General features: G+C 34.2%; 2 protein-coding genes across 3 annotated transcripts in view; one reads left to right on the top strand and one right to left on the bottom strand.

Annotated features, from left to right (window-relative positions):
* Positions 1-13,786, bottom strand: part of LOC137403994 (polyamine-transporting ATPase 13A3-like) — a 36,817-nt gene extending 23,031 nt beyond the window's left edge. For both annotated transcript variants that reach the window (XM_068090146.1, XM_068090147.1), the window contains exons 1-8: positions 13,689-13,786; positions 11,428-11,570; positions 10,948-11,115; positions 9,754-9,812; positions 7,442-7,580; positions 2,008-2,165; positions 855-924; positions 308-442 (exon numbers count right to left, since the gene is read on the bottom strand). In XM_068090146.1, coding sequence (XP_067946247.1) covers positions 308-442; positions 855-924; positions 2,008-2,165; positions 7,442-7,580; positions 9,754-9,812; positions 10,948-11,115; positions 11,428-11,475 — 777 coding nt within the window. In that variant the 5' untranslated portion in view covers positions 11,476-11,570; positions 13,689-13,786. The remainder of the gene's footprint in view (positions 1-307; positions 443-854; positions 925-2,007; positions 2,166-7,441; positions 7,581-9,753; positions 9,813-10,947; positions 11,116-11,427; positions 11,571-13,688) is intronic.
* A 151-nt stretch (positions 13,787-13,937) lies between these two features.
* The window catches only part of LOC137403626 (pre-mRNA-processing factor 17-like), a 38,968-nt gene continuing 38,564 nt past the window's right edge, over positions 13,938-14,341 (top strand). Inside the window, exon 1 of the mRNA XM_068089603.1 lies at positions 13,938-14,278. Within this exon, the coding sequence (XP_067945704.1) occupies positions 14,099-14,278 (180 nt within the window). The 5' untranslated portion in view covers positions 13,938-14,098. The remainder of the gene's footprint in view (positions 14,279-14,341) is intronic.

The raw sequence follows: 14,341 nt of genomic DNA, 5'->3' as shown, positions 1-14,341 counted from the left end.
AAAATCAAGCATGGCTGGACTTCAACAGGAGCAGCCATTGATGAGTAAAAACCTATCACTAGAATGTGAAAGCTAACCTTAGCATTGAACAGTGAGTATAATAATGTGTTTTATTGTGTTATTCACGATACACTTATGTCGAGAGATCAATCATTTATAAAAATGGCAACAAGTGAAGACAAATCTCAAACATTACAGATGCTGCTCAGCTTTCCAAGAGGGTTGACTGCTTGGATTTATTACTAGGATGGACTACTACCACACCATGAGTACATTTGTAGCCAATCACACTGTGACTACCACTCACCTTTTTCGTTTCATAGAGTGATACACCGATAGAGAGAAGAGATATAAACATTATAGTAGCTGCATAGTAGTAATAGTTATCCGACATCCATAGAATAATGCTGGCAATTTGGAATACATAGAACGGATTGAGCACCTACAAATTACAAGATATCATAGCAGCAAAAAAACCGAGACTTCCAAAAATCAATGTTCTGAATTCCGGCAAATCAGGAAGTCAAAAATTTCCAACAAAAATGTTTCTCAAATATAAGAGATACAAACCAGCGATATGTTTTTGAACTTACTGAAAAAATTTGGGCACAAACAGTGTTTTTTTACAAAAAGTGAGAAATACTGCCTGCTGTTGACTACCGAGCACTCTGCTGCACCTTAGGCTAACACATTCCATCCACCCTATCTAACAGCAGAAAGCTTTTACAGAGATGAAAACCATTAGCAGAGTGTTTTCCTTAGCTTGTAATGCTATAAGGTACACACAACTTAAACAGCTACAGACATGACAAAGTACATTGTTTTCCTTGACATGCAAACTATAGAGTACCCACCTCTTGGATAAATAGTATAAAATATGATTTGACCTCTACATCTATTTCATTAACACCGTAGATCAACTGTCTGAAAGATAAACAAAAATATTGGTTATTTCAGGCAGATCTAAACTAACATAGACAATAACTTGCAAGTTAAAATTGACTCCAGTAAGCAGTTAATTAGAATGTGTAGAATATTGGAGTGGTTGAAATCTTCCATTTAAATATCAGTTATACCGAGTATACAAGATGAGGACGATTGGCGGTTATATTGGTAACTGAACTTGATGTAGCCTGTGTGCCAGAAAAATTTACTAATGAGATGAGGAACACACTAGCTTCCGTGTCAATTCAGCCAGCTACTCACTATAAAAAAGCTAGCAGCGGCCATGAAAAATAGTTGCATGTCTGCAGTGATTGTTTCTTCTTGTTTTAGACATAACTATGCAATATGACTTGACACGTCCAAAAGGACTTTGATGCATTATTGTGACTAAGCGATGACATTCTCACAAATACAAAAATTCAATTACAACTGCTTATAAATTAAATAAAACACAACTTCATGCTGTGATGTTTGAGCAAAACCTTAGAAATTTGTATTCCGCCATCTTCCAACAAATGTATAAAATAAGTCACCTATTGATGGTAAAACTGCTATAGATTCTTCTCAGTCTTTAGCCAACTATGAGAGTGACTTTTGATGATCCATTACAGTAATGTTCAACAGCCACATTGCTATTTCTAATAATCTGATATTAAAATATATAATTATGGCAACTAAAAATCAAACCAACTTTATATATTTTTAATTCTAATACCTAATAAACGGTATTACATACATACATATTACATATATAAACAGTGGCAGGCAATTACATTACCTGCCACTGTTTATAAGCCGTTTTTAATACCAGTGCAACGCCGGGAATTTGGTTAGCAATTTTACAAAAAAGATGTCTCATGCTAACTACAAAGCAAACAACTATACAATTAGCTCAAACTAGAAAAACCTATTTGTAATGAAAGAAATAAGTTAGCGGTATTCAGTTTTCCATTAAAAATCATAGTTTTTACCAATTTAGGTAATGTGACAGTTTGTTGAACTCTAGTAGTTTATGAGAGCAAGAGGAAGACCTCACAGAATAATGTCAGACGCGTTACATACAGGCCCTTGCGAGTGTTGTCATCAACTCCTGTATACTTGTCATGCAGGCTCATGCATCTCACACCTACATCCAGCCCGTGAAGCCTTACATAGTCTCTTTTCTTTGAATTCCAAATATAGCGCACGCTGTGGTGGTCGATGTACCGAAACACTTTTCCCTGCAGAGTAGAGATAAATGTTGCTAATTCAATGTCAAGCCCAAAGCACTAGTACTGGTTGTACAAATACCTAGTCATCCACTGGTTATTAACTATTTTAATGACTCTAGCATTTCTCTTGGCTTTTGATGTTTTGATGCAAGTGTAGTAAATCAGGTCATTTATTCGACAGTAGTCAATAGGCAATTTGAAGCTCCATTTTAACCCCACAGTACTGCATGTGACATAAATGTAACAACAGTTTTGTAACGTTGCCCTACCATCAGGCTTGGGGCCACTAGTGAGTATTGAGCGCACTGCACTATTTGCTGGCTAGACGACAGTAAGGTGCACTAGGTACTGCACTAGCACTAGTGCATGGCATAGCAATAATATAAAATGCACTAAGCACTGCACTAGCAGAAATTCTTGTGCACTAGGCACTGCACTAGCACTAGTGCATGGCATAGTAATAATAAAAAATACACTAGGCACTGCACTAGCAGAAATTCTTGTGCACTAGGCACTGCACTAGCAGTAGTGCATCGAAAAGTGAAGTCAAAAATGCACAAAGCACTGCAATAGCAAAAATTTTTGTGCACTAGACATTGCACTAGCACTAGTGCAGTGTAAAATCATAAATGCACTAGGCACTTCACTATTAAACGTCACTAAGCACTAGACCAATGAGCTTTTTTGCTATAGCAGCTGCAAGAATTGCTTGCTAATCAACAGATATCTACTGCTATCCACTGCAATAGTACAATTATAGCCGTGCAAAGGATGTCAGCCATGTATTTGTCAAATAAACTAGCTTTACCTAAAATTTCAAACAAACCATAGACCTACAATAATGCTCAATATTAAACAGTGCAGATGACAACAGATATCAAATAGTGCAATGTATTACAATTACAATAACTAAATATACTAAGCAAGCATGGAATGGAAGAATTCACTTCTTATTATATAAATGTACTATGTACAACAAGAAAATCTACCCTTGGATAAACTAGTATCATGTAAACAGTAAGTCATATTGATGGCAAAATTGATAAGCAATATTGTTCAGAGAAGATGTTTATTAGACCAAAGGAACATTAGCCTTTCAAAGTTGGCGTCAGTCAGTTTAGATCTCGTTTAGACTAGTGCATACTATGTCGCACTAGACACTGCACTTGCACTAGTGCATTTATGAAAAAGTTTCCAATCCGCACTAGACATTGCACTAGAGCGTTTTATGTTGCACTGTGCACTGCATTTGCACTAGTGCGTTTATGGGAATTTTCTAATCCACACTAGGCACTGCACTAGTACATACCATGTCACACTAAGCACTGCACTTGCACTAGTGCACCCAGGGATTCATGTCAAATTTGCACTAGCATTGCACTAGACATTTCTATTTTTAAATTGCACTGCTCTATGCACTGCACTAGTGCAGTGCACTAGTGCAGTGCGCACTGCACTGCTAGTGGCCCCAAGCCTGCCTACCATAAATATGTATTTAAGTGGAAAACTTCCATATAGTCCAGAAAGAGCCACCTGCTACCTACACAACGGTACCAAATGTAATTGGTTCCCAACAAGCTATGAAGCCATTTTTATTTAGTAATATGTTAATCACACCAAAGCTATCAAGCTAGAAACATAATATATGTCAATATATATCACAAAATAAAAAGAGTATATAATAAATAATAATATGAAAATGCAATTTTTTATATAAAATATAGGCGCAAATTGATTTGAATTGATATGAAACAGTGAATATCATGCTTCATTTATATGGTTTGGGTAATGCAGGGTTAAAAGTCTTAAATTCACACTTGTATGTAGCCTTCTGACTAGGCAAGTGACTGAAAGTACTTAGCATTCTGTTTGATAAATGCTGCGAATGCCTAACATAATAAATACATTTGATCAGATGATAGAGATCGAGCTAGAGTATACACATTGATTGCGCATTTGTCAAGTGTAAGAGCAGTGACCACATCGATTATGCGAATACTAACACCACCCAAACGCCCTAGTGATGGATGCCTAGTGACGCATGAGAACTTATGCCTAATGAGCCGTACAGGCAATGGAGAAATGTCTCCTGTATTTGTATTTTGTATATTCTGCTCCAGAAGACAACAGACCACAAGAGCATTCTATCGCACCAAAAATGTCAGAGTATACTAGCTCATACCAAAAAGATAAGTTCATATAGTCAGGAAAATACTTCATTATATTAAAAGGTTCTTTAGGCAATAATCTTTGCCAGTGTCAGCCAATAGAATTGAGTGGCAGTTTGAAGTAATAAAATGATTTAAACTGCCACTGTATACCTATAAAGATTGACACATGGTTAAAGAATTAGTCAGAGATTGTGACATAATTGGCTATGTTAGGATATCTGTGCATCAACCTGTAATGGGTGTCAAATTATATACACCTACTTCCTCTTTCACCTCTACTTTACTTACGAGCAAATAAAAATGTATGTCATGGGATTACATCCGCACAGGTTGTTATTTTCAACCATTAAAACATGAAATGTCAGAATTTAACCTAAATAATCAATCAAAAGCTAATTTTACAGATGTTTAGTTTACATATTTGAAATCAAAACAAAACGATGGTTAATTTAATATATAATTTATGGCTATTGAATAAGTTCCCAATGAGTAACACTGTTGTAAATGAGAATTTGAGTTTTGCAACAAACTCGAACAAAAAGGTCAATTTATTTCACACACAACTGTAGCTGTAGACAGCTGCTAAGTGTGATAGAAAACTGTTGGGTATTTACAGTCAGTTTAATGGTTTTCATGGTGTTTAAAAAAAACTTTTCATACATATAGAAGTCACTGATTAATGTATAGCATACCACGCCAACACCCGGACAACTAGCATAAATTGGCTACTAAATAAGAAGTGTACTCTTTTTCTCAAGGTCATTAGACGATGTGGAGGGTCGATGATGTTAAAGAGGCATGATAAAGGATGTCACAATTACTTTGTAAAATAGGAAACAGCGAGCCTCTTTGACTGCTATCACAGTGCCGCTCGCGGGAAGATCTCAATGGACCAGAGTATGAGAAAAATTTATATATTTCCTGTGTACTTGTTTTTCATTTTTATCATTTTCTTGAATTTTTAATGAATATTTTTTACCTCACAAAGTACTGAAGACGTAAAAGCTGAACCCGAGAGTATCGACAGACGACTGTGCCTATAAACGTAAAAAGTTGAAACGAAGCAAGTTACGATGTTGAAGCTAAATTATACATAAAGAACAATGGGAAACATTTTAGGGTCATGTAAGAGCTTTGCTAGCATCACCAGAGAGCAGTCCGTGACAATAAAAGGCTCTTGTGTCTGATAGGTATAAGAATTTAGCCTTTTCAAATCATAATAGTTGTCGATTTGTTTTGATGTGCCTACGCATGTCGAATAGCTTGCACAACACATGAATTATGCATCTACACACCACAGTTAGGTAAACCAAACAGTGTATGAAGTTAGTGTATAGCATCTAAAGCTGTATGTATTCAATACAAGTAGCATAAGATTTGTGTACACACGACTGATAGCTAATACAGGCGACAGGCGACTAAGAAATAAGAGGAAGTAGAGTCATCTCCCTTTTCATCAATGAAATGCATTGTACAGGATAGATACCATGTCATGTTTATAAAACTAGGTTAAGAAAGAAAGCACTACAAGTGGGAACAAACTAGGACACCCGTTATAATAACAACTTAAATACAAAAATGTTATACTCACAATAGATTGTGTTTCCCTGATATAGACCTAAAGACATACAAATATTTATGCGCTCCAAGATGGCCCTAGAGAACACAAGCAGGTAAACACAATCTAGCTAAATCATTTAAAAGTTAGAGGTGACTCACTAACATCACTTTTGTTGCGTGTAAAGAATACACATGGCTACTAGATTTTATAGCGAAAAATATCCTTTGGCAAAAAGTCATGGCACCAATTAGTCTGTGATCCAGACCATTACAAAGATTATAAGACTAGCCTGAGATCTGAATCATAACAAACAAAATGAAAATAGTTCAGATTTACAAAAGTACAGGTAGTTTAATATCCAGTTTGCAACTAGGATTAGAAAAGTAGCCCAGAACAAAGATCAGAACAAGGATTGTAAGTAATGCGACCTCCAATAATTGAGAGTTTTTAGGTTCTATTAGTCTAAGATCTATGTGACTGGTCAAACATCTCAATGAAACAGTTGAGTGGTGGAGGGTACTCCTCGATAAACTGAAAAATATATTTGAATCAGTCTATTGGTTGGGCAATAGTCTGAGTGCGTGTTATCACTTTCAAATACCAGGAGATTAACTTTACGATGTATTGAACCACCATCTGAGAGTTGAGGGTCGTAATCCTTGCCACCCGCCATCAAAAATGAAGGAGACCATCTACATTTTCGGATATAGACACGCTGGCAAATTTCTCTTGAGTAATCTTAAGACTTAAATTTCTAACACCCAAATTATTAAGTTTTATCTCATTATATACTGCATATAATTGTATCGCTTGCTAGGTTCAACCCTACATATTAGTGGTGTTTTCAAGTATTTTAACGTCTATGCTTCTATTTCGATCTACATGTATGTATATATACGATACTTTTAGTGCTAACAAGTTTATCTGATGATCATTGCTTTGCAGTATGAGACTAATAGTAATAAAATTGTTTTAAACTTGATCTGAACTTTTGTCTTACTTAATTATATACATGTAAATATATTGAATGTTATATTAGTATATAATATATTATTAATATTATTATTATTAACATTATTATTAATATTATTATTATTAATATTATTGAATATCTTTATTGAAGTTCTCACTCAAGAATATAAGAAGCAAAGTTTCTACAACTTTTTCACCTCACGAAACATCCCTGAACAAACCGAAGGAACAACCGATTGAAGGAATTAGCGGCTAACTAAGATATTTCTAAATGCACATTTACCTAATAATATCACAGAAGAAGGATGGAAGCTCCTTCTCGAGACATTTCTATAATGCTCAATAGATGGCTGGGAGGTTGCTACTTCAGTTATAATGAACGTAAATGGATAAAACTCGCTGATCATGATCAATATTTTGGTATAATGACTATTCTGTCCGACAACTAAAATCCACTATGTCGTTTGAGACACTTAATAATTTTCACTAGCTTGTATGAAGCATTGGAGGCATCTGTTTGTGAGCTGGTGCTTTAACTTGTAACTTAAAAATATAACCTCTGCGCGTTATAAACATCCTACCCTGACATTGTCTTCATCTCCGGATAGCAGCGCTTGTCGATCATCAGAGTCATCATCTTCAGAAATGTCATTGATAACATCTCGTGCCGCATTCGTTCTTTTTGTGTCTGTCGATGACTCATAGAAGTACTCTGAACATCTAGTAGAGATAAAATCTTGTCAGCAAAATATTGGACAATGTTGTATTAACAGTATTATTCTGGTCTAAGCATAAAATATGTAGGATTTGTAATTTACAATGTTTGCGTATATACATATACAAACATATATAAACATTTACATACATACACAAATACGAATATTTACATGCACATACAAGCATATATATATTTACACATATATACAAACATATATATATTCACATGCATTTTATTCACACGTATGTTTGTCCATATACAAATATATATATTTACATACACACATATATATCTACCTAAAATTATGTATATATAAATCTCAGGGTTGTTCTGTATTCTGTCTGTCGCTGATGTATTCAGTTATAGTGATTAATATGATATATATATTATATATATAATATATATACATAATATATATATTAAAATTTACCAATTAAAAATCTGCATAGCGCTAGAATTGAACTCGTGGCAATTAAATCGCATGTCTACAGACACGCGTGCCAAACCATTAGGCTAAACATCCTTATCCTCACAATTGCAGGTTACAAGCTAAATATGCACTTTTTACAATTAATTATTATTATTTGTGTATTTTTCTTTTCAAAACTTTCAAAAAGCAATTTCAAAATCCATTACAATTTTTTTATTTGTAGTTTTGAAATGTGCCATTTAATTGTCAAATTTCACGATGCCATCAATTTCCGGCTCTTCTCAAGTATCGTAAAATTAACTAGAATTGTAAAAGCTAAAAACTTTTCCGGTTGACAGTTTGTTGTGTTATCTTAGTAGGAATCGGAATAGTAGGAATCCTCTATATTCTTTCTCCAGTTGGTCAGACAAAGCAGCCAACAAAAACCGTCCAATATCTCATTTTTATATTTGTACCAGTACCAAAAGGTACCAGGACCAAAAGGTACCAGCTGTATCGTCGTAGTCAAAGGTTGGATGAATCGATCGGTTATAACAGTAACATTTTTATACACACACTTCTATGTAATCATTGTTATTATTATTTCATCATATTCATTATCTTTATTTTGTTTTCTCAGTTCGTAATAATTGTATCAGTGTCAAATCATTGTTCCTTGTAATCATTGTAGCAAAACAGACTATCTAGCCAAGGTTGACTCAAGTTATAATAATGGCTCCTAGTATAGTAAGATTACTAGCTTAAGTTACTCAAATCCATTGGGTAACAAAACTTAGCAACAATTAAAAATAAATTTTTTATGCAAAAATGTACCCGTGCAACGCCGGCATTCAGTAGTATACACATATAATATATATATGTATACGTATATATACAAACAAATGAATATAATTATTTATATACAAACATGTATGTATGTTCATTTAATACACAAACATAGGTATACATATAGATTTATATATGAGTGCATGTACATATACATGTATACAAGTAAGCTTGTATGTACTAGCTAAAGTACAGTTTCCACCTTTGGCTTTCAATAAATTCATGGCATATTTCAGTATAGGAATGTACTTCTAAAAAGCATGCATATCAATATTATTTAATACACATCCTAATTCAATAAGATACAAACACAATTGATCTATTATATAGATTTAACAATTTCATTTGTTTCTAAAACATAGCAAAGGTGGCAAAGGTATTCAACATTTAAAACTGTCATCCTTGATCTGCAAGCTGCATTTCTTTCACTAAAACATCGCATATTAATCAATTCTTTGATAGGATTGGAATATGATTACAAAGTAGCTTAAATTGTGCAGTCTCAAAAAAATACTGAAGCATTAGTTGTACATACAATTGCACATCAACTATGGCTGGCCCAAATACTGGCAACAATCAAAAGAAGCAAGTTGCAGAAAAGCATGTTATTGGGAACGGCTAAAATCTTGAGACAACCACTCAAACCTCTGGTAGGAGATCAGAGCTTGTGTAGACACTACACCCGCTTGGATAAACCGTGGTGAGGAAACAATTTTTTATGTAAGTCTAAAGATGAGATAAGACTTCTGGGGTCCAGCTGCTGGCACACAATCTAAACCATCAGTCCATACAGTAGCAAAACAATACATCATTTGGACTTTAGTCAGGGTAATGATGTCATGAAAGGAGCTACCATAGGTCAAACTCTAACAGCTTATAGAATGTCAAAGTTCACAACTCTGACACATGAGAATACTTACAAGCTGGAGTCCACACTTTTGGTCACTACCTTCACCACTGACTCTTGCTTGTATTTGTCCTGTTGAAAAATAACATGAAAGGCACACTAGCAAAAATAATTGAGAGCAATGCTATTGGCTGGGTGAAAAGATGACAAACATTTAGGAGATTAAGGAATTTAACACCGCTATAATGCTACACAGCATTCAGCCAACTGAGACATGAAAGGTTGTGGAAGCTGCCTCAACAGACTTTACTAATTGCTGATAACTGTGGCAGGCATCACACACATTACATGATATAATTCCTAAATACAGTCCATTTTTCACATGGGAAATTAATCCTTCAGTGATTTGCTTTGTATGTCCAAGGCATCATTTGTCAGATCAAATAACTCCCTTGGAATACATTGTATTTCGTTTAATGCTTTCCACAAAGTAACCTAAAGACGAATACGTAAGTAATTGTACATATCCAATGCATTGCATTATACACTAAAAACTATGAAAAGTTACTGTGGCAAAATAAATCAAAATTAATTATTAACTAATTATCAATGTTATAATAATACTCAATGAAGAGATTTTTATTGGTTTTCTGTAGAAACAAAAACGGAAGAAATGTTTTGACAATGTAATAAAAAATAGTGATAAAGATAGTGGTAGATTACTTAGACTGGACAAAGTCTAAGCAAGCTTGACCTAAATTTTTATTATTTCCCATACTGCATATTTTTTCCATGATCTTAATGTTAATTGTTATTGACTGTTCGCTTCCAATTGCAAAACAACAATGTTTTAAGAAACCTCCAAATCCTATTTTAGAAACATATCCGAGCATAAAACAAAATATATGCACAAAACTTTAATATGTTAATAATTTCTGATGTTGAGTAATAGCTTGAATGTACATCAGACAAAGTGGGTTTTTATTTTGACTTCAAAACTTACATACATAGTACAGTATTCGGTCGTTTTTCATTGCAAACGATGCCATTTTGTAGACTATATAAAAATAAACAGTTAGCCATATGAAATGTAATAAAGAAGACAATATTGAATAGTTTTGTGCTCTATTTAGATCTAGACAGTATGTCTCTTCTACAACAGTGTCATAGAGTAGCAATCTTTGACGTGACTAATATTGGCATTCACATACCAGAATTAACAATCTGAAATTATTAAAAACAGAGAAATATGTAAATACCGGTATACCTGAAGAATAAAAATATCTGCTACTTCAACATGACACCTGGTATACAGGAGTCTAATGCACCATACAGGCTTCCAGTAGAAGAGGAGTATACTGATGCCAACAGTGAGCACAGCTAACAGGTACCAGAGGAAGGTGGTGGCAGCACCAGTTTTGTATCCTTCTCCTTCCTAATCATCAGTAACAAATAGTAAGGTTTTTAAAAAATCCAATATAAAACAATGTTTATATCGACTATCAAAGAAAAAAATCTACAAGTCTTCTACACATAAAATAAGCTTGAATTAAATACAATAAAAATGATAAAATGTTTTTTATTGTGAAAAAACAAATCATGTAGCATCGAAACATTATGTCACAAGTTGTTTGCAAAGTCCAAAGTCCGCTGACCACGAAAGGCTGACGAACAAAGTCTAAAAATACACAAACTCGAGTAAATTATCAACAGCGAATAGTAATGGAAACGAGTTGGTAAACCTTACCAGGTGCTCATCAGTAGCGGGGTTAAGAATAAGTGAAGGAAAGGCCATGTCTAGGGAGGCTCGAATATGTAAGGAGATGCTAACTGTCAGCTAACTTTATCCCACCACATACTACCTAATTGCAGAGTGACCGAAGTCTTCGTCTACAAGGTATTACAATTCCTAGCTTTATGTAATGCTGACAACCTGTTAATATCTAATGAACAAATGACAAAAACATTAGCTTTAAGACGCTAAAAACAAAATAGAGCGATAAACAGATGTTTGTCCCGTTAGCTTATGAATGGACATAAATATGCAGGGTCACACGAAGGACAGTCAAGCTGTACAAATGACAACATTCAGTGCCCACTCACAGATAAGAAGCTTATCAAAGGCCAACTAGTTTCTTGACTACAACAAACAAGCATAATCTGATTAGCAAGTAGGCCTATTGTCTTTACATAAAAGTTTTAGGTAGTGTCAGCTAGCTAGAGCATTGAATTAGGCAAAAAACTTAGCAACATCCCTCTCTATACCTGCTGTGATCTATTAATTCTTTGAAGAATTGCCTAAGTTCTAAAATTGAAACGTAAAGGATTCACCACTGTTTTTAAAATGGCAAGCTCATTAGAAAGGATACTAATCCTAGAAATATTTTCGAGCTGTGAATGAACAATACAACATCAGCTTTTGAGTGTAGGTTGAACTACACAAATGTTTCAAGTTTGAATATATTGCTGGCTAATAAAGGTGTTACACTGTTTCAAATCTGTTAGTCCCAGACAATTTTAGCCCAAATTTTGTTTGCTGCTTTCAATTGTGTGTATTAGATACATATGGGCAGAAGCTCATATCATGCAGTGAATCATTATAATGCTGAGGGCTATTTTCTTTCAGATAAGCAAAATTTTTTTATAGTTTTGACGAATTCATGAAACACTTTGGAACCTTCTGCTTGAAAGGGCAAATATGAACGTATACATATCATAATCATACCAAACTTGTGCTATTAATTTTAAACAATGGCATAGCTATTCAAGGTCGATAGGTCAGTATGTAGCCAATTTGAAGGGTGGTATGTAAGTTACCACTTTTTATATTTTAAAAATTATTATAAAACAGATATAAAAATTCAACAAAACAGATAAATAAATTAAATAAAACAGGTATTCGTAAAGATAATTCCTGATTGGGCAACCAGAACAAAAACCTTATAGACAATCAACAGCAGCCCCATCTTAAGTGAGCCTGCTCTAAAAACAATGCAGTAAGTTAAAATGCGCAGTTATAATTATTATAAACCAACAGTAAGCCTGGCGATGCTCAAGATTTTATTAATCGCCAATCAGCTAGCCTCTAGGTTATTGTTTAAAAGGATGAACCGCAGGAACGAGACAGAGTTTTTGAAACCAAATATTTTTAGCGACCTGGTAGAAAGCTTGGAGCATTTGGGTGTGAAGTTTAGATAAAATTAGCCAGAAAATGTAGAAATGCATAGTGTTTAAGTGCACTAACATACGCACGTACAATGACAAAATGAGAATTATTAATATAACCTTTCAGTAAAATTAAATATATAAAGTTTGATAGGATTGCTTGGCAATATATCACATGAGGAATAACAACAAATTGATAAATTTGGCTATCAAAAATGAATATTTATTAGGTCTACAGAATTGCAGGGCTGCCAAGCTCACTCCAATTAAATACTGTAACACCTAAAAAATACACCTACTAGCATGATATGTGTAATTATTAAAAGATCAACAAAGCCAGCGCTGCCTCCAGAAGCTGACAGTTCGTCGTTAGAAAAACAATTGAGGAAAATTCCACAAAGACAGAGTTCAAGACGACAGTACAGAATTCCAGCTTTCATCTCATAAAGAATGAGTATAGGTTCGCATGAGACTATCACAATGCGCGATAGAAATAAGCTATCAATTGATAGCAACACTTAAATGATAGTATTCACATGATACCAGCAGTGATGTCATACAGATGAGTGGAAGAGATACATGTGTCTAATTGATCCTTACTAAAAACTCACAGATGACAATATCAGAAGCAATAAGAAATTTAGTTATAACGACCTCTACATTTACGACATCATTAAAAGTAGTACAGTACATATAAATAGTTCAATCGTTGTTGGATATTCTATTCTCAAGTTTGTCGTTCCATGTTCTAAACCGACAAAAATGACTAACTAAACAATTTGAAGCAGTCAAATATATAAGTAGCAATAAGAATTAATAAGACCTAAACATTGCGTATACTACCTTAATAATAAGTTGATGACGGCAATTTATTGCGTAATCAAATGGCAACACCTAGGTAGAACAACCCCAGAACAACACAAGACTTCTAGTAAGATAAGTGGAAACGGAAACGTAAGGAAGCCTGTAGCCTTAAATTATTAAACAACAGGAGAATATTGGGTCTATGCAAAAGTTGACCGTTTATTACATACCGTCACAGAGTTGTACAACTTGACTCTCAGTCTACATTAAAACGAATAGAGTAAAACGAATGTCGCCAAAAAACTTGTTCCAATTATAAGTTTTTTCCAAAAATTATCGTGTTTCGTGGTTTAAGAACTCTTTTTACTGAATTCGTTGCCAAACAATTGTTGTCATGTTGTAAAAACGAAATTACTTATTTTCAAGGTTTGACCTAAACCGCGTTAAACATGGCTTTAGCTTCTTTGGTTTCTTACGGTGGTGCAGATGGCAGCTCGTCTGGAGAAGATGAAGAAGACTCTAAACAGCAAAACACCGAGGAGATGCTGCATCTTCAATCAGACGTATCAGTGTTTAAAAAGTTGTTAAACACTACTGATTTGGCGTTAGCTCCTGCTGTAGCTACAAAGGTGTTTATTTTTATTTGTATACTCGTTTAAATTCTTATGTAAACCTTACCATGTAAAACCACC

This window comes from Watersipora subatra, chromosome 9 (assembly GCF_963576615.1).
Source record: "Watersipora subatra chromosome 9, tzWatSuba1.1, whole genome shotgun sequence".
Lineage (NCBI taxonomy): Eukaryota > Metazoa > Bryozoa > Gymnolaemata > Cheilostomatida > Watersiporidae > Watersipora > Watersipora subatra.
This window is presented reverse-complemented; position numbering and strand designations above follow the sequence as displayed.